Source organism: Argiope bruennichi, chromosome 3 (genome assembly GCF_947563725.1).
Source record: "Argiope bruennichi chromosome 3, qqArgBrue1.1, whole genome shotgun sequence".
NCBI classification, from domain to species: domain Eukaryota; kingdom Metazoa; phylum Arthropoda; class Arachnida; order Araneae; family Araneidae; genus Argiope; species Argiope bruennichi.
Genome location: NC_079153.1, coordinates 73,536,532 through 73,564,449, shown reverse-complemented (window position 1 = coordinate 73,564,449; position 27,918 = coordinate 73,536,532). Strand labels below are relative to the sequence as shown.

The 27,918-nt window shown below is 28.4% G+C and overlaps 1 protein-coding gene across 12 annotated transcripts in view; it reads right to left on the bottom strand.

The window, feature by feature from the left end:
* The window catches only part of LOC129962641 (disks large 1 tumor suppressor protein-like), a 402,450-nt gene that overhangs the window by 255,474 nt on the left and 119,058 nt on the right, over nt 1–27,918 (bottom strand). For all 12 annotated transcript variants that reach the window (XM_056076505.1, XM_056076514.1, XM_056076510.1 and 9 more), the window contains one exon: nt 10,502–10,633. In XM_056076505.1, coding sequence (XP_055932480.1) covers nt 10,502–10,633 — 132 coding nt within the window. The remainder of the gene's footprint in view (nt 1–10,501; nt 10,634–27,918) is intronic.

The following is a 27,918-nucleotide window of genomic DNA, read 5'->3' as shown; positions in this document are numbered from 1 at the left end:
AATCGACGGTAAAGAACTGGCCTTCCAGAGATAAGTGGAGCAGCGACGGAGTCAAGCTAGTACTGAACTAAGCTGTGTGCTACTGTCTGCAGTAGAGTCTGGTTGTATGCTGCACGTCTCAACTGAAGATAATCGTCTTCCATGCTGTATATAGTTGTCGTCTTTGTGCTGTCCTGTGTGTCTTCGTGTAAATAAACGTCGTTGTTTTTTTCGACTGCCGCCTGCTGATTGAGCGTTCTCCACACCATATAACTCCCATTATCCAAAGGAAGCCCGGGAAATATCGTAACAGTATGTAATTCAAAGGGATATATAAGGAAGAAAACAGTGAGTCAGCTTTGAAGTGAAAATTATGCCTCTGAAGAAGAAAACACAACAATCGTGAAAATAATTGCATTTTAGAGTGAAAGGGACTAAACCAAGTTTTCATTCTGTTGCTTTGAATGATAATAATAGTTGTTTGTTAAATCATGACTAAGTTAATATGATATATATTAACTTCGAACAGCAAAAATTTGGTTTTATAACTACAACTGATTTATAACGTTCGTCATTTGTCATTTTTATTATTAATCTCTGCTACTAATAATAATAATGTAAGTGCATGTGTGCATGTATGTGTGTGCTGGTGCTCTACAAAGTAATACTAAATATATATACATACAGTACTCCAGTAAATATATATATATATATACAATTTATATATTTATTTTAGTTTTCCGTTTAGTTTATCAATTGATATGTCTAATTGCAGCAAATTAATGAAATGCATTGAAAAAGTAATTATTGCATTGCATAATTCAAATTTTGATACTAAAATGTTTCTCCAATAACTTAACCAAGAGAAAAATAGAGAAGATCTAAAAAGTATCAGTTGATCTAGAAATCAATTAATCATGCAATTGATATAAAAATGCCTATTGAGATCATGACACATTCATTTGAAATTTTTATTAGTCATCAATTTTTTTTTATTCATGTCGGAAAAAAAGAGAAACTCAATAACGAGACGCAAATTATTATTATTATTATTTTGTAAAATGCAAAACCAAAACCTTAGAATATGTTTCATGGTTCTTACAAATATTTTTAAATTACATGTTGCCTTTAACATCAAACCTTTTACGGAAAACCTCTTATTAAAACAAGTTTTTGTGAGATAAGAAAATAGTCTAGAATACATGTTAAACAGTGCTAAAACAATCTTCAAAATTTCAATATGTTGCTTGAATTCTTTATTCTATAAGATTTTATGATGGTATGAGTAGGGAACATAACTTTTCCATGTATTGTTTCCATAACAATTTAATTTTTTTTTTAATTTTTGTGAAAGCACTTAATTGAAGTACTTGCACAAATGTCAGCTACAAAACAAATTATCCGCAGCTTCTATAAGTAATCAAAGACAGCAAGACGTCTGTAAAGTGAACTGTAAGTGAGAAGTATTTTGAAGAAGAGAAAAGGAATTAAAAGTCTCTCAGAAATTATTGACTCATTTCAAAAGTTCTAATTTACTTTGGATTATCTATGCATGCTTCAAATTATATTATTTCAACAATACTGAATTCAAATTTCTTAACTTTGTTAGAATGCTGATATTTCAACGATGTCAATATGTTTTGAGCCATAACTTACCATACATTACTGCTTCTAAAATTCCCAAACTATATCACATCTTACTTAAACCTAAAACTCTATGATACTATCTTATTAAAAGCCACCACGATTTAAAATTTAAAACGTCCTGCTTTACCTACTCTATATTCCTTCGTCGATTCCATGAATCATGATACTTATATTTAAATCTCGGTTCTCAAATATAAGTTATACAGCACTGGCAATGACTTGTTTGCGGGACCGTCGAAGCAATTTTCTGCTTGGAATGCTTTTCGCTCTGCATTGCTAATGAATTTCCGGCAAGCGAACAAATCGGCCGCAGGAAGGACTAATGAGGGGGTTGTTGGAGCGAATTACCCGATTTCGCTGCTGAAAGGATTGCTATCAAGCGAGTTCAGGTTTAACGCAATTGATATCATTAAATGCGAGGTTCGTCGCAAACCAAGGGAGATTTGTAAACAAATAGACTAAAATAAAAGAGACCCAAGAGCAATTATTAAATTTCAAATGCATAAGTAATTTCAAATGATTTTAGATTTGTGTATTATTCTATTATGAATTTTTTTTCAGTTTTCCAATTCTTTTAAGTAGAAAAATAATCGTTATCTTCTTTTAAAGGATATCTTGGAACCGGATAAATATATGGCAAATAACATATTTGTAGCAATTAGTAACTATATGTCTATGAAATTGTTAGTTACTTAAAAGAAAAAAATAATTCGATTTGCTAGATTCTTTTTTTTTTTTTTTTTTTTTTTGTAAAAATTGTCTACCAAATGAGAAATTTACAAAAGATTATTCTTAAATAGCTCGGTTGAAACAAGTAGTATTTAAAGTTATTTTCCAAAGATTAAATTGAAAGCGAATAAAATAAAATATAAGTTTAAGGGTTTTTTTTTTTATTTTTTAGATGATGTATCAAGCTGATAAAGCTTTAAAATAGTGAAATTATTTTAAATCCCTGTTCTAAATTACTAATTTATTTCGAAGGAAAATACTAAGAAAATTTAATTATATATATTTCAACGGAAGCATATGGATATATAAAAAAGAAAAATTGTAAAAATATCTATAAAATCAAAGCTAGTAATTTAAGATACAAAATAAAAGACAAAAATGTTTAGGTAGAATATTGAAATCATGTGCTTCTTTTGCAGCATAACTAAACCAGGAAAAGTGAATTTTTCCTTATATATGCATACGAAATAATGTATAAATAAACAACGGGATTTTTAGAAGGCAACGGGATCCCAATCCCAACTTGGCAACAAACATTTGATCATGTGTGAAATAGGAAATATCTAACTTATTACAGACAACTTTAAGAGATTAAATTTTGATTAAAGAGAATATTAATTTTGAGAAGATAAATTAAAAATTTCTTTGGTCTTAAATACCTTATATTTTTTTAGCTTAGTGCTTGATGTAATATGCATATATTCTTTGATATTAACTGCTACATAAAACTGAATTCCAATAACTAAAAAATCCATATAAGTTCAAGTAAATAATTTCCATAACCAGGTGCAAAATTCACTCAAGTGAATGATATTGCATATGGAAATAACTATATTTTCTAAACATATATTTTTGTATTTCTTTCTTTATTTATTTATTGTGGAAATGCTTTTGGTTTCATACAGAATTTCTAACCTCCAATGGTAACCAAACTGCTTTTGGAGACATAATATTCAAATCTCCTTTATTGTTTAATCAAATATTCAGAATCCAGTATTTAAATTTTGAGTTGAGATTATATTAGGTCTGAAAAAAGTCTGAATTATAGATATTATGATGTTTAAAAGAAGTAAAAAAATAACTTTGAAACCCACGAGATAAAATAGATAATAATTCAATAAAAACTCAGAAATGTATCGAGAAATTAGAGTTTTATTTATTGAACTCAAGCTAAAAAATGCAGACATGAAAAACGACTATATAATATGTCAAATGAAAAGCTTAAAGTTTGAAAGTTCCAAAATTGAGATCAACTTAAAATAAACAGTAAAAAAAATTACAACAATTTTAAATGGAAGTAATTAAAGATAAATTACTGTGTTGTTATATTAAAAAGTACTGAGAAATGAAAGAAAAAGAATAATGTCAGAGGGAAAGATTTCAATTTTTACACTGACAAAAGCTAAAAAACTTAATGGATAAAATTCCAACGGAAAAAAGGGCATTGTTACTGCTTTGAATTTGATGTGGCAGTCCATGTATTTTGGAATTATGAATAACTGGAACTTTATTTAGTAAGCACATTTATAATATTGTTAGAAGATATTTATCTATGTTTATCTCAAGAGATGATATATCGCTACATTCAGCATTCGGTAAAATTCTACATTAATAATGTTACTATTGCCAACTCTAAAATGCTAAATAAAACAAAAATTATAGATAATCTTTTCAATTCAGACTTTTATAGGAATACAATAGTTATTGTGTTTGAATTAATTCTTAAACATAGATTAAAATTTGAAAAAAAAAAGTTGAACAGATCTGAAATTTCTGTATTGAAAATCTAATTTTTTTAAATTTAAAGTGTAAAAATAAATTTTTTTAAATTAATATTCCAAATTTATGGTTATTTTCTCACAATATTCACAGCATTCCTTCTTTTTCTCTAATAATAGTTTGTTAGAAAATCTTAAAAAAAAATTTTTACATTTATTTGTGCTTAAAACCTTTTATGGCCGCCTTTGAAGGATCTCCAAATATGTTTATTACGCCATCTGGTGTGCATTTCCGTAAAGTAAAGCTTCGATAGTTTTATGTTTCCATAACAGATGGCGCCATGAGCAGGATTTCCCTTCAATCCCAAAATGAAACCAACTGGGAAAATTCATTAAAAGAAAGAGAAAACAAAGAATAAATAAATATGCTTTATCTGTAAAATCAAATTGAATTTGGAAGATAAAAATGCTTAACACAATGTTTATAAGAATATTTTTTTTCTACTTGTTAATTATTTTTATAAATACAATCTGAATTAAGTCTCGCAAAGCAGATCATGTATCGAAATAAAAATCATTTAGAAGTGACTATTCCTGCTTAAATAACAATGAATAATTTTTAAAAAATGAAAAAATTGAAATTATATGTTTATTCCTCATATTATCAAAATTTATTCAAAATCATGCTGAATGGAATTTAGTTGAAATATCTGATAATCACTATTAATCTATTATGACAAAATAATTTTATTGGTTATTTAAATAATTTATGCAAAAAGGAACGTTAATCTAGGTAAAAAAAAATTCATATAGTATGTATTCACTCAATAAAATTAATTGGAGTATTTATTTCAACAGTGAAAAATAATTATAATTTTAACGTATATTATAGTTTACTACTAAGTAGATAAAGTTTAAAAAAATATTATTCAAAGCATGAAGTGATATTTTTGAAACATTCCTATATTTCAAAAAAAATGTGGCTGAAAGTGAAAAAAGGAATACAAAACATGAAATAAAAAACAGAAACACATTTCTGGAAGAAAGAAGATATGAAAGAGATCTCGATTTCTACTATCAGAATGCATAACACGCCCCGTTTTTCAAAGATGTCAGAGTCAGTGCTTGTGGGAGAATATTATTTTATTCAGACTCTACTTTTTGTTGTCAAATCTTTTTTAGTTAAGTCATTTTATTTCGTACTCTTTTTTTAAAATTCCCATGAACCTGCATTTGTTTCGTATAATATTCTTGATATGAAATAAAAAAATTTATAAAATATTAGTCTTATAAATTTTTTCTCTTCATTATATTTACTATTTGTTATAAATTTTGACTACCTAATGCAAACGCCAATGGCTAAATAACTTCATGTTTTTCCTATTTTTCTCCAAATTCCACGGTGAAAACATGTAAAACACATGAAATTTATTATTAGATTGCGTTTTTAATAATTATAATCAATCTATGTCTTTTTCATTTTACAATAATTTTTTCTTTGTGATTAGAATTTCGAATTAGATATCCCTCCAGTCGAATTATATATCACTCTAGATATCTCTAGAATCACACTAATTATACTTAATATTTCCTATACTTAAAATTGTATTGCCTACCTATCAATCAGTAATTATTTTTCAAAACAGGTTGCTAATAAAATAGATCTAAGCAAGTTAATTAATAAATAAAAAAAAACAATAAACTTACTTCAAAACATAATCATTTCGAACAAGGATTAAATGTTCTTTACAGAGGCAAATATAAAATCTAAATGTAAATTTTCCAAGTATCAACTGTTTTTATAACATAAATGCATTTTATAATGTAAATCATTTTTTTTGTCCATCTAAATTATAGTACTTAAAAAAAGAATCTGTACCAGAAACTGTAATATAGAATGAACAAGCATGTATTTTTTTCCAATTCTGTTTTTTTATAGACTTTTTGGCAATTTTTTTCATTAGTTTAAATTGAAAATACTTGATATTACCTGTTATAGGTAAGATATGTGCAACATATATTCTACACTCTTGATAAAAAGAATTCTATCAAGAGTAATTCAAAATAACTTATTTTAGAAAGTCAGTTATTATTACTTTTTACTTCATAGAATTTTCGGCATTAATAAATTGCACTATATCTACTTTAAAAAAATAAGTAGCTAGGAACAGCTTAAATTTTAAAAAGTTTTAACGATATTAGTCTTTGTATAATAAGAGACAAATGCTGAAGGAGCATCAAAACAAAACATTTATGAAACAATTCTTTGGGGTGAAAAGGTTATCAGAGTAATTATCATAGATGTTAAATATTGCCACTGTATGACATAAATGTACACTTCTATTTCTTCCGAAGGGACAGAGGATTGTTTCGTTACTAACTGTAACCAGCTAGACTTTTAACAGTTTTTTTTAGTTGTTGTTGTTTTCTTTCAGTATTCTTTAAACATACATCTCTGCTAATGAATAGGAAAATAAGACGCGGATAATAAAATCGAAAGTAATTGTTGTATTTATTCAAATATACTTTAAAGTATTTTGCATAAATATCTAAAAATTGCAACAGTTTGGCATTTTTCCACATTAACTTCTGAAAATACTACATCACAAAAATGATTTCTACATCTCCTTAGAAATCTAAAAAAAAATCAATGATATCAGTTTTTCCATGTAATTTTATTTCCGATTTTTAATTAATTAATTAATTTTCAAAAAATATTTCAAAAATATTTTATTTTATTTTATTCATTTATTTTTTTTTGCATTTATGATTAAATATTAACTTCTGAATCAAGAAATAGTGAAAAATTAGTACAGTGCGCCTATTTTTAAAGACTGCTGTTTTTTCCTACGATATAATTAGAGGTATAAAGATACAGACAACAAATTAAGAAAATGAATAGCAAAATGTATAGAGTGATATAGGACTTCTAAATTATTATGAGTTATAAATTAATCAAAATTGGAAGTTCAAAAATAATTTGGTGAGGAAGACATTAAGACCAAATTACAAAAATATATTTAATTGAAATTTTTATCAATATTAAATCTCAAAGAACCAACACGTTGCTAAAGGCATAGTTGTTGAAAAATAATCACTTGTAAACAAAGTAATTTTAATTACGGCAAAGTTAAAAATGATAATATTGACATTATTAACAGGCTTTTATTATTGTCATTCTCGGTTTGAAGTTGTTTATCATTTTTGAAGAAACTTGTCATCAGCAATATTGTTCCAAAATCATCGTCACCGGTGAACAAACCATCGTTTCACTGGCTTAGATAAATAAACATTTAAAATCATAATGTATTACAAACCTTCATTTCTGACAGGATAAATATTTTATTAAAAATAAGACTAATTTTTTAATGTTTAATTTTAAAAATATCTTTAGACAGTTAGTAAAATTGCATTTCATTCAGCCGCTTCTCAAATAAATCTTAAAAAGTGAATTTCATTTCAAACGAATGACATATTGCATCAAGGACAAAAAAAAAAAGGGCTGTCCTTTCAAAAACAATCTTTTAAAAGTTAATCTGCAGAACACCATATGTAAAAAATGAAATGATTTTTTAAAAAAAATTACTTATTATCTAACACTTTTGATATAAATCTTAATATATTACACTCTTTTCATCTTATATGCAATTTTAAAATACGTCCTGGATTCTTTTTTCCTTAATGAAAGGCGGAAATGTTAAAATGGAAAAAATTATCTATCAAATATGAGTCTTTTTTTTCTATTAGATAGGATGGCATCAGAGATTTCTGGAATTACTAGAATATTTAAAATTCTATTAAAATACTGGACCATTTTGTGCTAAAATAAATAAAACATATTCATAAGTGAAGACCCAGCCGGAACTGACTAAATGAGTAAACTTGTTGAACCACCTATCCACTTTCAATACAACAACGACACCCACACGTAAATACTTTGTTATTTAGGCAATGCTGATATTTTCTGCATGCAAATGAGAACACCACATAAATGAATTCCCAACCCAATATATGAGTCGTTGTCGCCAAGGTTAAAACTCATGTTCTATGCAAATGGTGTCGCTCCATTATCCAAAAGAACAGGTCCGGAAAGACCTTGGGTGCCCGCTGGGGCTTTCTCCAGAATTAGAGAGAAGGAGCAGCCCCGGGAGACTTTCTTCCGGACAAACAAAATACCCCCCGAGGAGAAACCGAAAGACCTTCCCTAGAATGAGCCAACACGCGACGTCTCGTGACTTTCAAATAAAAGTATCATTTTTTCCCTTGTTCTGGTTACCAACCATTAAGAGTAAACAGATAAATTATTTATTTATTTATTCAATATCCTTTGCCCTTTGAATGGGAAACATTTTAAATTTATAACTTATCGTTAATACATCCAGCTGAAAATAAACAAATTTCGAAGAAAAAAATTTCCGTAGAAAGAGGGACAATGTTACATTAACAGGTTGATTAGAAGGCGAAATTAAAATTGATGAAATGAAGCAGTGAATATAGTGACATTGTAGAAAGTTTTTTAGATTTTTTTTTGTAGAAACCAATTATGTGGAGAATATTAACTTTATAAATATTATGAAGGTAGAAAAAGTCATTTAAAACAAGTTTACTTTAAGAACCATTTAAAGTTATCTCGTTGCCCTTTGGACCTACTGGTTATGAAATTGAAATACATAGTAGGGTCACTAAGGATGAGATCAGGATAGTGATGAAGAGGCAGATGATAGCCCCAGCATACTATATGAAAATTATTTTATCTGGGTATATGATGAAAAATATAACGAGACGAAACTCATAACGAAGATTTATTCCACAAAAAACATAAAACATAGGTAATAAAACACAATATAAACCTAATAATTCTTCCTTCATATTTTAGAAATCATTTTACATCTACTGTCAATAAAACATTGTTCAACAAAATTATTTCTTAATATAATTAACTTACTTGCAGACAGTTTATTCGTTTTTTTAACTTATAAAATAAAACCACAAGACGATTTTATACGTATATTTTAATTAGATACGATTAACTTGCTATTTTGAATCTGTATAAGTGCTATTTTGAAATGGATTTTGACCCGTAGTCAGATGACAGGCGTTAAAAGCATCCCTCTTCTATAAATGTCCACACTATCTACGAGAGATTTAATTCGCATTGAGCTCTATATATGAGGATTTTTACATAGAACTGGTTTTCAATTCTGTATAAAGAATTCGACAATTAATACTCAGAAGTCGAGACTTTGATACAATGTTACCTTGGCCCTTTTATATGTTAAGAAGTAACAAGTTAGTAAAGTGAGAAAGAAGAAAGCTGGCGAAAGAATTACCGTTCGTTTGTACTCTAGTAATGATGCTTAATCAATTTGTTATGAACCGATAGATGAAACTCGTGTATTCTATAAATATTGAATGCAAATATTGCAGCATTACCGACACTACCTACTTATAGTGGCCAAACAACATGCATAACGATTTCAATTTAAACTTCCCTGGAAAACCACATTTCCTTCAAACCATTAATCAAAATAAATCCTTCACTTCAAATCCTTTCCTAATAAATCCTTTCCTTCAAACCATCAATCGTATCTAATAAATAATTTTAAGAAAAAAGGGAACAGAAAAATTTTAAGAGTGAGTGAGGAAAAAAGAACAGCGCCGGAAAATAGTTAACGCCTTTGTTTGAATTCAGTAATTAGGTAGCTCTCTGATTCTTGCAGGTAACTAAAATCTGAATACAGTTGTATACAAATATTTTTCTTATACATGAACTCGCATGCCTCTTGAACTAACTCCTCATTATCATTATGGGTAGTAGGAAAGTCACAATAAAGTCACTAATTGACTGATATAGTGCTCAGTTGAGCTTGAAAAGACGTTAAGTATCAGGTATAAGCACTAGTATAAATTTAATGCCTGATTCTTTCCGTAAATTTCTGAAGCTATCCCACAAGAAAAGGGATTCAAATCACTGTCAAGTATGAATAACTGGCATCCCCCTCGTTAACATTACAAGACATAACTTGCTTTAATCCTGACCCTTCTTTTTAAGCAGAAACTGGGCCACCAAAAAAGAGCGTGCAGGGCCCGATGGGCCGGGTTAATAGTAAGAGAGTTAAATAATTGAACATTCTTTCTTTTCTTTTCTTTACTTCATGCATGTGTAAGCTGTTTTTAATTATCTACAAAAAATATTATACCAAATTTATTCATATTACATTGTTTCTATGAATCTTATGCAAATCTGTCAGCATTTACAAATCTAACAGTTTAATTATCAAATTATTCAGACTAGTATTACTTTCATAATCATCGCAAAATAAAAGATTTATTTTATCCATGCACAAGATGTCTGATCTTGATAAAACTGAATGATGTAGACAAAATAGAGTCATAGTGACTTCACAAAGAACGAGGGTCGTACTCACCCTTCTGGGCGACTGTGGAAGACTAGGCACGAAGGGCTCCGAGGTTCGGCTCTCGAGCAGGGAGCGGGGCAGACCGTCCATGGCGGAGAACTCTTTGAGAGGCATCGGTTCTTCCTCATCGTAGCGGTACTTCTGAGGAAAGAAACAAAAATTTGCATTACTTCCATGACATCACAATTTTTCATACATGCTTCAGCATCAATTTGAAAATTGAGGTCGCAATTTTTTTCACAGATATTTTAAGTAAACAGTAACCCTATAGTCTTAAATAATCGTAAACCATTTAAATAGACTGAGGCTGTAATTTGTCGCAGAGACTCTACTATTTCTCTGTATCACGAAAAGCTGGTTATCAAAATCATATTTTTCATCAGTAAAAACTGAAAGAAATTCAATTTCTATTGGTATATTTATTAATATGAAAAAAAGAAATGACATCAAGTTTATCATTTCATATTTAAAACAATAATCCATTGTTATTATTATTAAAGGCAGAATTGCTATCTGTTTTTGTTATTGTGACTAAAACGTTAGACTTAAATATTTAAACTAACAATAACAGCTTGGATAAGAAAGTTATTTTAAGAATAATTTCATTCAAAAATATTTTGAAATAACATTTGAAATATGAATACACCGAATCTACTAATGGTGTCTAGTTATTCTTCACAGAATTATGTAATTATTAATATCTATATCATATCTATTAATATCTATATATTTATTAGCCAAATTCTTCTTCATTTCTTTATATTCTAATTTAATATTAATCTAATAAATGCTAGAATGTGTATAGATTGTTTCATGACACTGATGTTACGAGAAATATTACTGTACAAATAATAATCTAAATGTAAAGATTATTGTGAAGAACTGTTACAGTACCATTAGAAAATATTTTTTTACTTTCTAATATTTGAAATCAATAATTTTCTAATAGTGTATTAAGTTCTATTAGAAAATTACTGACCGCTAATTATAAAAACATTTGTTTGCACCAAATATATTTCAAGTATTTTCAATTTAAAAAAATTAAAATGTCAGAATAAATATAAAATCTTAACAACAAACATAATGATTAAAATAAACAAATGAATATAATATTTCATTATGAATTTGCAAATAAATCGCAGAAATAATGACAACAATTTAAAAAAAATATGTAAGTTATTTAAATTCTGTATGCGATATAAAGTAATAATATGCAAACAGATGATGCAACAGAAATAATAAACAAATTTAAAGAAAAAATAATTTATTAATTTATTTCGTCTTCTCTATTTCAAGATATTTTATTCTAAGCAGTATCTCTCTTTATATGTAGGTATGTAATAATCCAAATATGTAAAAGGTATAACAATTTTTTTTAAGTTTGTTATATTACTAAGAAAACTCTAGATAATCCTCACAACTCTCTCAAATTATAGAAATAAAAGCTGGCAATTTTGCAATTGACTCAACGTAAAATAAAAAGTTCTTAAAGTATTTGACATTTTAAATAGCATCATCTAAATCGATTATCCTCTTACATTACGATTTTAACAAATTTATCAAACGTAGGCAAAAATTAAAAGCATTGTTAAAAGTGTTTTCAAATTTATAATTCTTTCGAGACTTACTTGTGAATTAATCTTACTTCCATTGATAAATTAAATGTAAATATAGATATATTTATATTAAATGCCAAAAAATATAAAAGATGTATCGTTAATTTTATCAAATACGAATATTAAAAATTTATTTCTCTCTAAAATATGATATATACTTGTAATAACTTCTTAAAATTCGGTAATGTTGTGCTAATTTTCATATTTTTATAGAATTTATTTTACTGTTCACTAATTTTGTCTCAAAATACGCATTTTATACAAAATTACATTTTTTAATACTTTATTATGTAACTTCTTTCCTATTTATAAAAATTCAATTTTATCATACATTTTTCTTTTGCCTCTTGATTTGGAAATCTTCTGCATTTAAGTATTCTATATAATAATAAGCTATTTTCAGATTTTAATTATAAATAACTGATTAATATCAGTTTCGCTTTCTTACAAACAGCACCACTAAGCAGGGAATTTAAGAAAAAAATTATTTGATTTCATAAAATTTATAATGATGAATTACAAATTAAATAGTTAATAATAGAAAATATGTAAAATAAAAAAACGCCTTTAAAGTAGTAACAAAAATGCGCTGTTTAAAACTGATTCTGTTGAATTTATTAATATTTTAAGAAATTGTTTGATAGTATATTATGTGCAAATACATACATTAAATTTTTCCCTAGATAATATTAATATAAAATTCTCACAAATTTCCTTGAAAGCAAATCTGTTTGAATCAAATTTTTAAATATATACTCTTTTGCGTATTTATTTGATCTTTTTCGATTTCAATTTAGCTGTAAATAATTTTAAAAAATGGTTTTGCAGTTAAAGTTTTTATTTGTACAGTTATTTCTGTCCTATTTTATTTTTAACTCATTTAATTTAAAATTATAAGATATTTATATTTTTTTCAGGACACCCCCGCCCCTATATTTCGTTAAAAAATGCAAACGGTTGCTTACTTGGCGATTGGAACTCGACGATGAGATTTTAGCGTAATCACCAAGTAAGCCGGGTATGCAATCGTTTTAGCAAAATCACTACTTTTTCATGATTTTTATATATAATAAAGCTTGGCGATCTTGGCATAATCAGAAAAATCTCCAAGTAAACCCAAGGATATAAATATAAAAAAAGTATCATTTTAATTATTCTTCTTTTTTAACACTCTTAAATTCTAACTTTACATATCATCGGTTATTTTCATCTCATAGCTGTTCGCCATACCTGAAAGATTTTAATTGAGTTTTATCTTGAAGGTAAAGAGCAGCAGAGTCCAAAGACTTTGAACATCATCCCTCATCATTCACAGTGTATTGGCTCATTGATCAATTTATAACAATATTATTAACACATTCCTCATTACATCAACAACCATGTATTTCCGACAAAATAAAACATTTTGTCACTATTTTTGATACCAAAAACTTTTTTAATGTTCTGTCGTGAAGAGAAAAACACCAATTTAAAAAAGGAAAATGAAAAAATAAATAAGTAATCGCTTTGCTCGTTTATTTTGCATATACAACATTCACTAATATTCTTGGGTGGCATAAATTTTTTCACTACTCAACATCAAAGGCACCACTTATTTCAACCAGTATTCAATCTCAGCAATACAGCGAACCCTTTTTCCATATTGAAATATGAGTGCACGTGGCAATATATTCTTAATTATATTTCCATTCAAGATTTATATTCATACGCCACTGCTGAACATTTCACAGTGTTGATTTAGAATTTCCTGTACTTAGACGGTGACATTTTCATTGCATGCCAATCTCTAATGGTTCATAGAAAAGAATTTTCCCTATATATATTCTGATTTAAAGGAAGAAACTTTCAAGACTTCAAATTCAGATTTTATCCAAGGTATAGCTACGATTGTTATGAAAGTTAAGCAGAAGCAGATAAGGAAGGTATGACGTTAGAAAGAGGTAAAGGAGTTTTCATCAAGCAGTTATATGATAAAAGATAAGATGTGCCTTATAATTATTTAGTAAAAGGCATTATCCTGAAATCATTTATGAAAAGCATTTACAGTCTCAATCAGATCTCGTAGTTTAATGGTATTCTTCACTATAATAATAACAATGCACGGTATTATTATTAAAAGTAACTGAATTACGAGAGCAACTCACAAATTTATGACTACCATAATTTTAACCATGGTCTCAGCGCGTTAAATTTTACTAGGGAATATGTTGGATACATGCCGCAAATTCAATTTACTTGGGCCGTCGGGGATAAAGCGAATGAAATGATTATCTCCGAAGAGAAGTCTCTATTTCCTATTATATGTTTAATATAAGGAATCGTTTCACTTTGAATGTTGTTCAAAACGGGACAATTTGAAAAGATTTGAAGGTATTCATAAATTTATTTGATGCCATTTTTAAGAAGCTTATAAACTTAATTCTTCTTTAAAATTAAATAAATCCAGTTTGTTATAAATATAGGTATATATAATGCTTTCCTGTGACGAAACAATACATGTTATTTTAACTTCAACAAATAAATAAATAAAATTTCAAATATATTTTATAATTTTATTCAAATTCAACTAAAAAGAAAATGCTTATAAACATGTTATTTTTAGCAGTTTTATAATATATGAAAAAATATTATATGCTGTACTTAGAAAATATATTTCTTCAGATAATAGAATCATTTGGATTGGACAAATAATCTGTACAAATCTGTATAACAATACATCTGTATCAAATACATGTATTATTTTGGTGTTAAACCCACCTGCCAAATTTCATTTGTTAGAGCTTTACGTTTATGTGTCGTCATATTCACAAATGTGCACAAACATAATTATAATAGGCCTCATCAAATATAAGAAATTCTAAAAAGAATACTCTGATAAAATTTAGCGGCTGAATATACCAACGAATGCACTATTTGCTACACAAATATTTCGTATTTCGAATGTAAAGATAAAACTAAACCGGAAACCAAAATTACATGTCTGCAGTGCAGTGTTTTCAAGTTTTGAAAGGGATCAGTATGTGTCTTAAATTGGAAATGTTTTCATCATCGTATCTTTGCACATATTTTAACCATTCTGTTTGCTCAGTTTTTTTTTAAATACAGGTGACTTAGATACTGCAAAAACAGAAGATGCATTTTAAAAGATTTTCTTTAAAGCTGCATTTTAAGTTCTGATGTATGAATTAACTGCTCTGTGATCGATTTCTGACTTGACAATTTTGCAGTGTCATAAACAAATAGACTGCAATATGCTATTAATCTAGTTATTACATAAATAAATTTGTAAAAAAATGCAAATTCTATGAATTATAAAATACTTGGTGGATATTAGAACTTTGTTAAGTATAGTTGATCAGGCTCCTATCTGTTCACTTTATCATTATTATTATGAACCTGTGATATTAATCCTGCAAAATGAACTTTATAATACGCAGATTTACATAGATTTTTAATGGATGTTAAACCAATGATTCTCAACCTTAGAGGTTATTTGGCAGTAAAAAATGTAAAATTATGCTTATATCTGAACTAGGAACAGAAAGATGAAGATTTTTTGGGAGAATTCAAAGTGAATTTATGTCATGATGGAAAGGTATAGATATCCAAAAAAAAAAGAGCTCACGCTGGTAAATCTCTCTCTCTCGAGTTATGTTCGAACAGAAACCTAATATGCTATACGCCCTTAACATTATTATTATTTAAATTGTTGTTTGTTTGTGTTGTTAGTTTCCGCAAATGTTATCCCTAGTGTTCATCTCGGCTGGAATTTTGTCCCTATGTTTTTTATAATAAAGTATGTTTTCCATCATGCATGCGAATTTTATTCACCACACACCAAAGAATAAGTTTGTAACAGTGCATAATAAACAGTAACAGTAATAACAGTGTAACAGTAATAACACCTTAAACTGTAAATATTATATACGAATGTGGATATTAAACAATCATGGTTTATAATCAATGAATAACATATACATGTCCTTAAAGTTCGTAAAATAACAAAATAATTCTTTTAAATAAGGCATTAACAATAAAATAAAGCATGCTTATTATTTTTGAAATGTGAAACTAAATTGATTCATTCATGTTCTCATAATGAGTAGTGCCTATGGTCTTAAAATGTCTAAAATTGACACTGAAGGCCCATATGAATATACATTAACAGAGCGCTACTATTGTAGTATTAACACAAATAATTAAATTTTCTCTTCATTACCTGAAAATAAATTATTGAAGATATGATAATTATATTTGATATTAAATTTTTTTAACATTTACATTTCCCATTTTAAATTATTTAAAGAGTTTGCGATATTTTGATACTATTTACGTATGAATCTTTTTATTTATTTCTCAAAAGAGATAAAAGCAAAGAGACTAAAGCAATAACTATTTTATAAGCATGGTCATTTGTTATAGATATTTGTTTTTCAGTTGTTAAATGGAAGAAACGTTACTTATTCTAACCATTTTTCATTAAAAATAAATAGACATATAGGCTGTTTTGCCTTTCACATATTTGCCTTGTAATAAATTGATTTATAGAAAATTTGCTATATCGAACAATGTGTGGTTGTCATTTACGATAATTGACAATCACCACAAAGCATTTTGATATGTTTCTTGCTTATACATGAAAGATTTTAACGAAATTCAAGATTAAGATATTTGCATGCGCATTTGGTAATAATTGTAATATAATAAAAGTTATTTTTACATTTTAAATACAGTTACTCTAAATACATTTCTTTAAAAATACATAAAACGCGAAGATAAATTACTGTAATACCATGAATATAAAATATTGCAATAAAATTGAAGAATATTGCGAATCTGGTTAATCTATACTTATAATAAAGCTCAATGTGTGTGTGTGTGTGTGTTGGCGCTCTACAGGCCAGGTCATTTGACATACAGCTTTCAAATTTGGTACATGTATACCTTAGAGGTCGGGAATGTGCACCTGGGATCCCTTTTTTTGAAATTTTAATTAGAATTTTAATTATTAATTAAAAACTAACTTTCCCGCCAAAAAAATCTTCCATTTTCCCCACCGCCAACTTTTCCGCCAAAAAAATCTTCCATTTTCGCCACCGCCAAATGAGTACGGCTTCCGGTTTTTTTTTCTCCCAACAGTAATGAGGCTAGGGTTAGTATTTTTCGGCGGATTATTTCAAACGATTCTGTTTATTTTCTTAATGTTTGATGCATTTAAAATTAAACATTGTTAATAATTCGATCCTTCAGATTCATTCTGAAGAACTTTTGAATAAAAATAAAACAGAATAAAGAAAATTAAAAATTTCTAATCCGCATAGTGTTACCCCAACTGGCGTAGAAAAAAAATCACGTATTTGCGTTACGTAACTGGCGTTGAAAATTCACGCATGCGCTTTGTGTTCTGAATTCCGCATTGTGTTGACGAATTATTATCAACCGATGCGGACTGGATTTAAATTTTTTTTAGGTTCGTTGCATGTTTTTGTAATTAAAATGTATTTATGTTAGTTATATATTTTTTGTATATGCTTATAGTTGTAAGTGCATCGTTTTTTAAGTAGTTTTTTAAAACCTGTTTTAAACCGTCTATTTTAAACGATTCGTTTCATTTTCTTAGTGTTTGATGCATTTAAAAGTAAACATTGTTAATGAATCGATCTGCTCATGATGAATCTAAGAAAATTTTGTTGACAAATTCTTGAGATAATACGTAAATTGAAAAGGATATTCTTTAGTGCCCATAAAGTTTAAACGCTGAGTGACTCTATTTTCATTAATCAGATTATAAAAAAATTCTTTGTTTCAGTAAAAAATATTATTATATTAATTGCAGATTAATTCTTTCCACTTTAATTTAAAACATAAATTCTACGGGTGCTAACAGAAAATTAGAGAGATACATATTACGTTATGACTGAAGGCCTTTATAATATTATGAGTGAATTATATGACTATTAAAATTTGAAGTTTTAAAATATTTTGATGAAGAAGCTATTAAAGTAGGAATTGCATAAAATATTTAAATATAAAAATTTTAACGAGCATTAAGATTGGCGAACCGGTTGGTCGACAAATTCTTGAGATATTACATAAATTAAGAAAGATATTTTTTAGTTCCCATAAGGTTTAAATGCTCAGTGACTCTGTTTTCGTTAATCATGTTATTAAAAAAATTAACATTTATTGACGAACACGAACACACTGATATTCACCGTTACTCTGATTAGATAATTATAAAATCTGAATAGATAAACATAAACGTGTAAACAGCTGTGCGCCGGTTTCTATGGCAACACAGCTGGAAAGGGAAAAGAAGTTTCCGAAGAAAATTCACGCATGCGCATTGTTCTGATTGTTGTCATGACAACCACTTTCAACAGACGATTTAAATTATTTTTAGGTGAGTTACATGCTTTTGTAAGTAAATTGTATTTATGTTAGTTATATATTTTTTGTATATGCTTATAGTTTTAAGTACATCGTTTTTTAAGTAGTTTTTTTAAACCTGTTTTAGACCGATTATTTTAAACGATTCATTTTATTTTCTTAGTGTTTAATGCATTTAAAATGAAACATTGTTCATTAATCGATCTGTTCATGATGAATCTGCGAAAATTTTGTTGACAAATTCTTGAGATATTACATAAATTAAGAAAGATATTCTTTAGTGCCCATAAAGTTTAAACGCTCAGTGACTCTATTATCAGTAATCATATTATTAAAAAAAATGCTTTGTTTCAGTAAAAAATATTATTATATTAATTGCAGATGAATCCTTTACACTTTAATTTAAAGCATAAATTCTACGAGGGGTAACAGAAAATTAGAGAGATACATATCACGTTATGACTGAAGGCCTTTATAATATTATGAGTGAATTATATGACTATCCAAATTTGAAGTTTTGAAATATTTTGCTGAAGAATCTATTAAAGTTGGAATTGCATAAAATATTTAATTATTAAAATTTTAACGAACATTAAGATTGGCGAACCGGCTGGTCGCCAAAGGCGGCTAGTAATTAATAATTCTTAGATTCAAACTGAGTTCTACTCATTATTTGCTAGCAAATATTCATCAATTCTATTTGGTAAAATCTTCATCCTGCTTGAGCTTCCGAAAAAGAGTTAATATCAGGCATTTCAGACTTTTAATCGACCTGATTGATTATGCTTTTTCCCGAGTTCAAGCCCATAAAGGATCGCCATCCAGAGAGTTCTGCTTTCAGATCGTTCATTCTACAAATCAAAGTTTATGAATGAATCTCGTGGATTTTTATTATTTTGGGATGTCTCTAAACAAGTATTGCATTTAAAATGTAGTTCGAGATTTTCCACGTTTAAATACTAATTTTGCGATTTACATAATTTTGGAAAAGGAATTAATAATTCAATGTTTAATATATATTAGAGTGAAGAACAATTTATCTAGTGCGCATGGTAATTTTTAAAATATGGTGTAGATCATTTATAATAATTATTACAATACATATATCCAAATAATATAATTATGCCAAGAGAGTCTTCAAAAATAAATCTCTTAAATTAACAAGTATTTCTTTAAAAACCTTTAGAATAATCTCCCAATACAAACTGATATGTCAAAGGTATTGTGTAGATTTAATTTTGGATTCTATTTATAAATCTTGCTATAAAAAAAAGGGGGCACGATATAGCAGAGAAGAGAATATAACTAAGTGCATTTTGATGAAATCAAACGTTATGTTCATCATGTGACTAATATTATGCAAATTGCTTCTATTATTTCGCAAAAAAAACTATAATTTTACTGGCTAAAAAAAACGCAACGTTAAACTTGCAAGCAGAAAAATAAACCCTAATAAAAAAAGCAGTATAATAAGTATATCAAAGTCACGCACTTCACGTTTAAAAATATTACAATTCAGAAAGAAACTGACTGAATCAGATAATTATCTCAGAACTTCACAAATGTTGATTTAGGGTACAAAAATAAGAATTATTTTTTTCACGAATGATTTCAAATGTTGCTGACAGCCAATATCCAAAAAAAGTATTTATTGATCTAAAGTTCTTTTTATTCTAACCACAAATCTAAAATCCGATTAAAAAATTAAAAAATAAAAATTTCTTTAAAATGAATTAATATCTCAACAAATGACAACTTTCTTTTTTTTTTATCCTATAATAACTGTTGTGACAGAATTAGATTTTAAATTCCGGTGAAATTAATGATTCATTTCAATTACGTCTTCAATAACGACAGCTGGTATTTAATCATAACTTTTCGAAAGCAGATATCTCAAATAAATGGCAAAATCAGGAAAAAATTTTATTACTTCTGCTCACTAAAATCCCATTAGAATATCTTTATCTTTTAATTGCTTTTCATTTATTAGAAGTGTTCTTTTTTTTCTAAGGTGAGTCAGCGATTTGTTTAACTCAACAACTCGAAGAGACGACATAAAAATTTCTTAATGCTTTTGCTATAAATTTAAATCTTGATTAAATCGGAACAGAAAAGTACGATTCTTTTTTTAAAAAAAAAACGATTAAAAAGTACGATTATTTTTTTATTTTACTGAATACTTGAAATTAGAAATATAATTTGAAGCATTGCGGTGAAACGAAATTTATTTTATGTAGTCACTTACAATATTAAAATCGTTTATTATTATTATTATTATTATTTATTTTTCCTTGTTATTTTAATATTATCTTGAATATTTTGAATAAGTTCTAAAAAGATTTTCTGAATGAATTTAGAACAGAATATATGATACTATGATAGGTTTTATAAATATACATAGTTTTAAATTAAAGTTGGGCTCTTTTTAAATAGAAAATACATTCTTCTAGTAAATTTATATATCATTATAAGTTACGAAAAGTACTCACAGTACCTTAATTACTATTATTTTCGATTACTTTTTATTTTTTTAAAATAAACTAAAATTCAATAATAGCCTACTTTATCATCATTACAAATATCACTAACTTTTAAGTGTAATTAGCTTCATATTAGGAATAGATTTGTTTAATTTAACAATTTAAAACATGATTTAAAACACAATTCAAATCAAATTTATTGGAAAACAATGGATATAACAATTATTACAAATAAAATACAAATTTCAAAAATAATTAATAAATTATTAAATCTGAAATTAATAACACAATCTTGCATGAATACGTATTCCAAATAATCTTTAATTTGAGATTTTAATTAAATTTACAATTTTAAAAATGCAAAAGAAGTGAATTCTTAATTCGCCATTTTTTGCATCGCTTCTTTACATTTAAATTATTATTTAAAAATATTCTTTTTTCATACAGTAAGTATTAGACAGTGAAAAAAATTAATGTCGTAATAGTTATCTTCAGGAAGAGAAAACAATTTTTTCATTTTTTTTATTATTCAGGAGCAAAGGAAACAAGCCAGTTGAAAAACGTTTCTTTTAATCTGAATAATTGAACTAATTCAATATAACATTGAGATAATTCTTAAATAAAGAATATAACAATATATAATAATCAAAATAAAAAATTGAAAAATATAACTACTGTCATACAAGTTATCAAAATTCTTGAAAAATGAATTAAATTTTAAAAATGGTTGATTAATTAACAAAAATTGATTTGCTTATTAATGAAATCCTACCAAATATAAAATAAAATATTCCTATCAAGAAAAAAGTCCTCTTCCAAATGCTTACTAAATAGGGATTAGGAATATTAAATGAAGATGATAATATTGAAATAAATTATCGTCAATCAAATGATACTGATCAAAAATATTTAAGTAAATAATTGTACAATTTTAGAAATGTACGGTAAAAAAAAATTATCAGTCTTACCTAAATTTTTAATTCATTTAAAGTTTTCGTTTGTTTATTCTAACTTAAATGATAAAGAGATGTTATTTGGTTAAATTTAAACATTTAAATTTTTGTTTACATCATAAATTTATAAAGTTTTATGTAATATAACGTATTTTTTATGTTAAAAAATGCAACGAAATTCCTTCTCTTTTGAAGTATTCATAATTATATTGATTGGATGAATCTTAAAAAAAAAAACTGAATTTTGAAGAATTCTTTTAATTTCTACTGTGCATGGAATAAGATTATTCTAATAATTAATATAACTATATCAGTTTGAAACAAAAATTATGAAAATAAAATATATATATATAGTGTATATTTCTTTTCTATTCCTTCCTTTTCAAATGTTTAATAATACTTTACTAATTCATTTACATAAATTGCAGAGTTTTCGATATTCCAATGCAATTATATACTTTTACCGCCATTCTGGCACTTCCTTTGCCTATACTGACACTGACTAAATTTCAAAAAGTCTATCTACTTTATTAATCAGCCAGTATCCTGCACTTTTTCGTACACTAACATAATATTGCTCAATTTTTTCTTTAAAGTATAATGATCAATAAGCAATTTGAATATTTCCTTTTGCTCCAACATTTGATACAAATAGAGCATTTTGATGACAAGATTCTACAGACTGGGATTTTAAAATATCACGTTCACATATATGTCAATATACATATCTCATACTTGGTACAAATCTACAATTCTAATGATAAGACCATTGACTTTCCATACGTTTCTGAGTTATCGTATTCATAGCTTAATGGACGGACAGATAAGCTTCCTGTCCGCGCATTTCTTCCAAAATTTGATAAAATCTTGTGCTTGTAGTATAAAAGAAGCATGCAAGATTTCATCTTTCTTGCTTGTTGTGAGTTGGAAATATCGCAATCACAGATAGAACAGTTAGTAGTTAAAGATGTCTTACTCAAACATATGAATATTTGAAACTTGGAGATTCATCAAATTCTTGAGGTAGCCTTTTTGACGATTACTTTTTCTTTATTTTGTCACCATCGCATAACATATAGTGGCTTAGAATGACACAAGATTCTTATACTTAATTTAGAAATATAAAATTTGGTGAAGACAATTTGTCCTATGCATTAAAAGATTTGAAATTAAAAGGCAAAACTGCGGGTCAGGGAAAAACGTGTTCGACCTCTAGTTATGCAAACAATTTGTATGGTGAATTGGGTTTTTTTTTATCGTATTCAGCAAACTATTCATCATAAGAAATACAAGGTAATTTTCTTTCTAGTTAATGTAAAGAAACACAACCCCTCTTTAAACAAGATGCATCGCACTCACTAAATTTTCGGCTCTTGGAGGAAAATGGACTTCCGTTGATCTGGTCTATCCGTCACGGTAGGCAAATGGGAGCAGTACGTTTATTTAAATATGGACGTCATCGGAAGTTTTAAATAAGCTCTCGTTTTCGGGCACGGAGGAAGAAAACGCTCCTGAGGGTTGTTAGTGGCTGATAAACGAGCAAGAAGGATTGGCGGAAAACCTTTTTTCCTCAACAGCCTTCTCACTCAAAATGCACGGCAAATGGAATTTTTTTTTTAGTCTACCTTTAATACGCATGAACAGACTATGAACTGATAAATTGTTTCAGGGATTTAAAGAAGTCTTCTGCAAGCATGCTTTTAAAAACAAGATGTTCTTAGAAATAATACAAAAATATGTTATTTTTGAATAAAACTAACAAAAAGATAATTGATTTTTAAAATACAGATAAGGATATTTTTTTTTATATTTTAGATCGGTTTGAAAACAAGAAATTCTACACACAAGTACTTGAGTGAGTAAAAAAAACAATTAAAACATTAAACAACAGCAAATCTCATATTAATATCTTGCATTGCAAGATTAAAAACATGGATTCTATTAAGTCTTTTTTATAAAAATAAATCAACATTTTTATTTTAAAAAATATTTTTCTTTTTTTTATCATCTCAATTTTTGAAGTAGTAAACAAGAATCAGTAGGTTGTAAAGCAGGAATGTTTCTGCTCTTTAATCTTGCGGTATGAATTATAAATCGAATCTAAAAGCGATTTCAAATCATTTCTTGGTACTCTTTTTTTCTGTTGATCATACAGATGAAAACTACAATTATATAGAACCGAGAACATTTGTACTATGAAAATTTTTAATGATTAATAAATGAGTTACAATAGTAAAATTTCCAATACTGAAATTTAAAAAAATGGCAACTGTCTTATATCAACAATAACCAGTTTGGATTCCGTGAAGGAAAATCCATAGATGCTGCTCTTAAAAAGCTTGTAGAAAAAATTTATGATGGAAAAAGGGAAAAAGACAATATTCTGGTTCTTTCAGTGGACATCAAAGGGGCATTTGATAATATCCAACACCATTCAATAGTTAAATATCTAGATAAACTCCAATGTCCCCAAAATTTAAGAAACATCTTTGAAAACTTGCTACATGCCAGAAAAATAATCCTCAACACACAAGAAGGCTGGGCCATAAGAGAACAGAAGCAAGGCTGCCCCCAAGGATCGTGCAGTGGTCCAGCTCTGTGGAACTTGGTGGCGAACGATCTGCTTAATAAAATCTGGCCTGCCCATACAACTATCCAAGCATTCGCCGATGATTTTGTTCTGGTCATTAAAGCCAAAACAAAAGAAAATCTAAGACAAAATACCCAAGAATCAATAGCACAATTTATATCCTGGGCTGACATAAACAATCTAGAAGTGTCCACGGGGAAATCCAACTTTATTCTGTTTAGTAAATGGGTAGCAGGACCCAGAATCTATTGGCAGGGAGAAAGAATAAAGCAGACGCATGCCATTAAATACCTAGGTGTCCATATTGATGATAAATTGAATTGGAATACCCACCTCAAGCATTTAGCATTGAAAGCGCAACAACAACAATTCAATTTTCTCAAAATAGCTGGCAAATCTTGGGGGATAACACTTCGACACAGAAAAATTTTGTACAGGACAGTCATTGAAAGGATGCTTGCACACGGAGCTGGAGTTTGGTGCCTTCACCCAACGGTTAGATTAGCAAGAAAGCTCTCTTCCATCCAAAGAAGCTTTTTGTTAGCAATTACGGGAGCATACAAGACCACGCCTACTGCAGCACTTCAGGTTATCCTTGGCTTGCCACCACTACATCTGAAGCTTCAAATGATGGCAAGAATGACTGAACTGTACAGACTCCGTGTAATCGTACATGATGTGCCACATATCAGCCCACACGAGTATGAATACAGAGCTACGGGCTGGACGTCACATCCTTCCAAACATCTCCAAGCACATCAAATTTCGTTGGAAGACGGTGGGTCTCAGAATGTAGTACTCGGGATCTATACAGATGGATCAAAATCCTCAGCAGGAGTTGGGGCTGCATTTTGTGTCATGCAGGATGCAGTGACTATACACCAATGGTCAACCAGCCTATTGAAAGAAAACACGGTCTTCCAAGCTGAATTACTAGCACTCAACAGAGCAGTCAAATACGCAACCTCTCTTCCTACATCAGATCCAGTTACTATTTACGTCGACAATAAAGCAAGTATACAAGCCTCAAGTTCTCCAAAATCCAATAGCCAATTAGCAAGAGATACATTTACCCTTCTTCTTGCAAACCCTCACATTAAAATCTCATGGATCAAGGCACATGTAGGCTATGAAGGGAATGAAGCGGCTGACAAACTAGCCAAAACAGCGGCTAATGCTAATCAAGATCGGAATATAATGAAGCTCCCAAGATGTCATCTGAAGAACATCCTCCAAACCGATATGATGACAATATGGCAAAAGGAATGGGAAGAAGGCGAAACAGGCCGCTCCACATTCAATATAATACCGAAAGTTTCTCTATACGCTGCCAACTGGAACAGAACGGATGTCCTTTTCTTCACTGGACACGGTCCATTCCCGACATACCTACACAGATTCCATCTGGCCAACTCTCCTTACTGTAGCTGTGGGGAGATAGGATCCCCAATTCACTATGCCACCGAATGCCTACTGACTCTGTCATGGCACATGAGAAAGCCAGAAACAAGTCTCGAAGAAGAATGGTACAGGAGAGTTGCATCGAATACCCTATCACGTGGCAAGATCCACTCCATAGTAAACCATATTCACAAATACCAAGACCTATTCAAGACTACACATTAGCTGAGACCAAAATGCCACATGTCAAAATCAGCCGAAATTATAACTTCAAAAGTCCCTCAAAAGTGTAGTTCTCGAGAAGGAAATCAAAACCACAGGATTCAGACGGACGCCACAGATTTCTGACTCTTTAGTGATTACTTATATGCTAATATATGTCATACAGATATTCTCAATGTAAATTATCAATTTTTCAGTTAGTAATCTCATTTCCCTGTAAGTTCAACTCAAAGTCACCATTTGTTTAAGTATTCTTTTCCCCTCTATCCAGTTATTACATCACCAAAATATTGAATATAGTCATGTAGGATTTGACACCAATGTGATTCTCTCTGGAGAACCCTGGATGGTCTGTCGTCTCTTTCTTTTTATCTTCTTTCTTTCTTTTTTTTTTCCCCTTCCATCTTGTGCTCATCCAACTGGTTAGATAACTTAGTGTTATAGGCACCGGGGGCACAGGATGGCGTTATGTTATGTCTTAAATGAATTCAATGAAAATAAATTTTATTAAGTCATTCATTGATTATCAATAGTAATTTATCACAAAAACACTGTAGTCTGTCTGTCTTTGAATATTACTCATTATCAAAGAAATATGAATAAAATTATATCAAAAAATAGAACTGATATAATTAAAATAATAATTGTATTTGATGAAAGGCGAATTTAGTTTCATTATAATCGAAATCCCAGATTAAATAATAAAATTAGAATCTACTATGTATAATAACTAAAAAACATCTACTTAATTCCTATTCATTCCTAAAATTTAAAATTTCTTTGTATAAAGTTCTTTATTCCACAAAGAGCCATTAAATAAATGACAAAAAAAAACAGTTGAGCTCTTTTTTTATTCTAGTTCAATAAGCTCTTACTTCAATCTGTCACGCAATACTTTAAAAATAAGCTCCAATTTATAAATGAAAATAAAAAGTCATAAATTTAGGTTATATTATCTAAATGCGTCTGATGCGGCAGATGAAAATCAAAGAAATTTATGACAGTTTTCATTTTCAGAAATGGTCGTTACTAAAATCAGTATTACATATTAAAATCATCCATCTAAATGTCTAAAAATAAAATATTCCCTATTCTATCGAACTAAAAGCATTTGCAAGTCTACCATCCTTTCAGATAAACAGAGGAATATAGCATATAACTTTCGTCTGCCGGGGCAGTTATCGACAATCAATGCCGGCGACTTTTCAATGACTCGCCCTCATCCCCGCCCTACAGCAGATGAGATTCGATAACGCCCCTTTAGCCGTACCCATTAAGTCCGTGACAGCACAAGGAATGACCGATCCCTTCTTTTTCTATCCGTCGCCAAAAGACTTCTGCATTTGCAATGAAGTAGGATTTGTTTGGGGGAAAAAAATAAATCTTTGGATTGTAAGTTTTGAAAGACATGTCACTAGAGAAAAAATATTTATAAAGATTTTGGTGAAGAGATATGATATCGTCCAAAACACATTATAAGATGAATTATGAGTGTTATTCAAATACAAAGAGAAGAATGAAGAAAGAAGGAAAAAAAGAAAGAATAAAAAAATATTTTTTTTTTCTTTCGTGTTTATTGCCAACATGCATAGCTTTTTTTTTAAAAAAAAAATATGTTCTTTCTATATAAATAAATTCATTTAGTTCACAGTTTACAAAATCAAAATTGTACGGTTAAAATTTAGAGAACTAAAACAAATATAGAGTAGTCGTTTAGAATACAGTAAATGTAAACTTAATTTGTTAAGACAAAAATGCAATAACTAGTGACAAG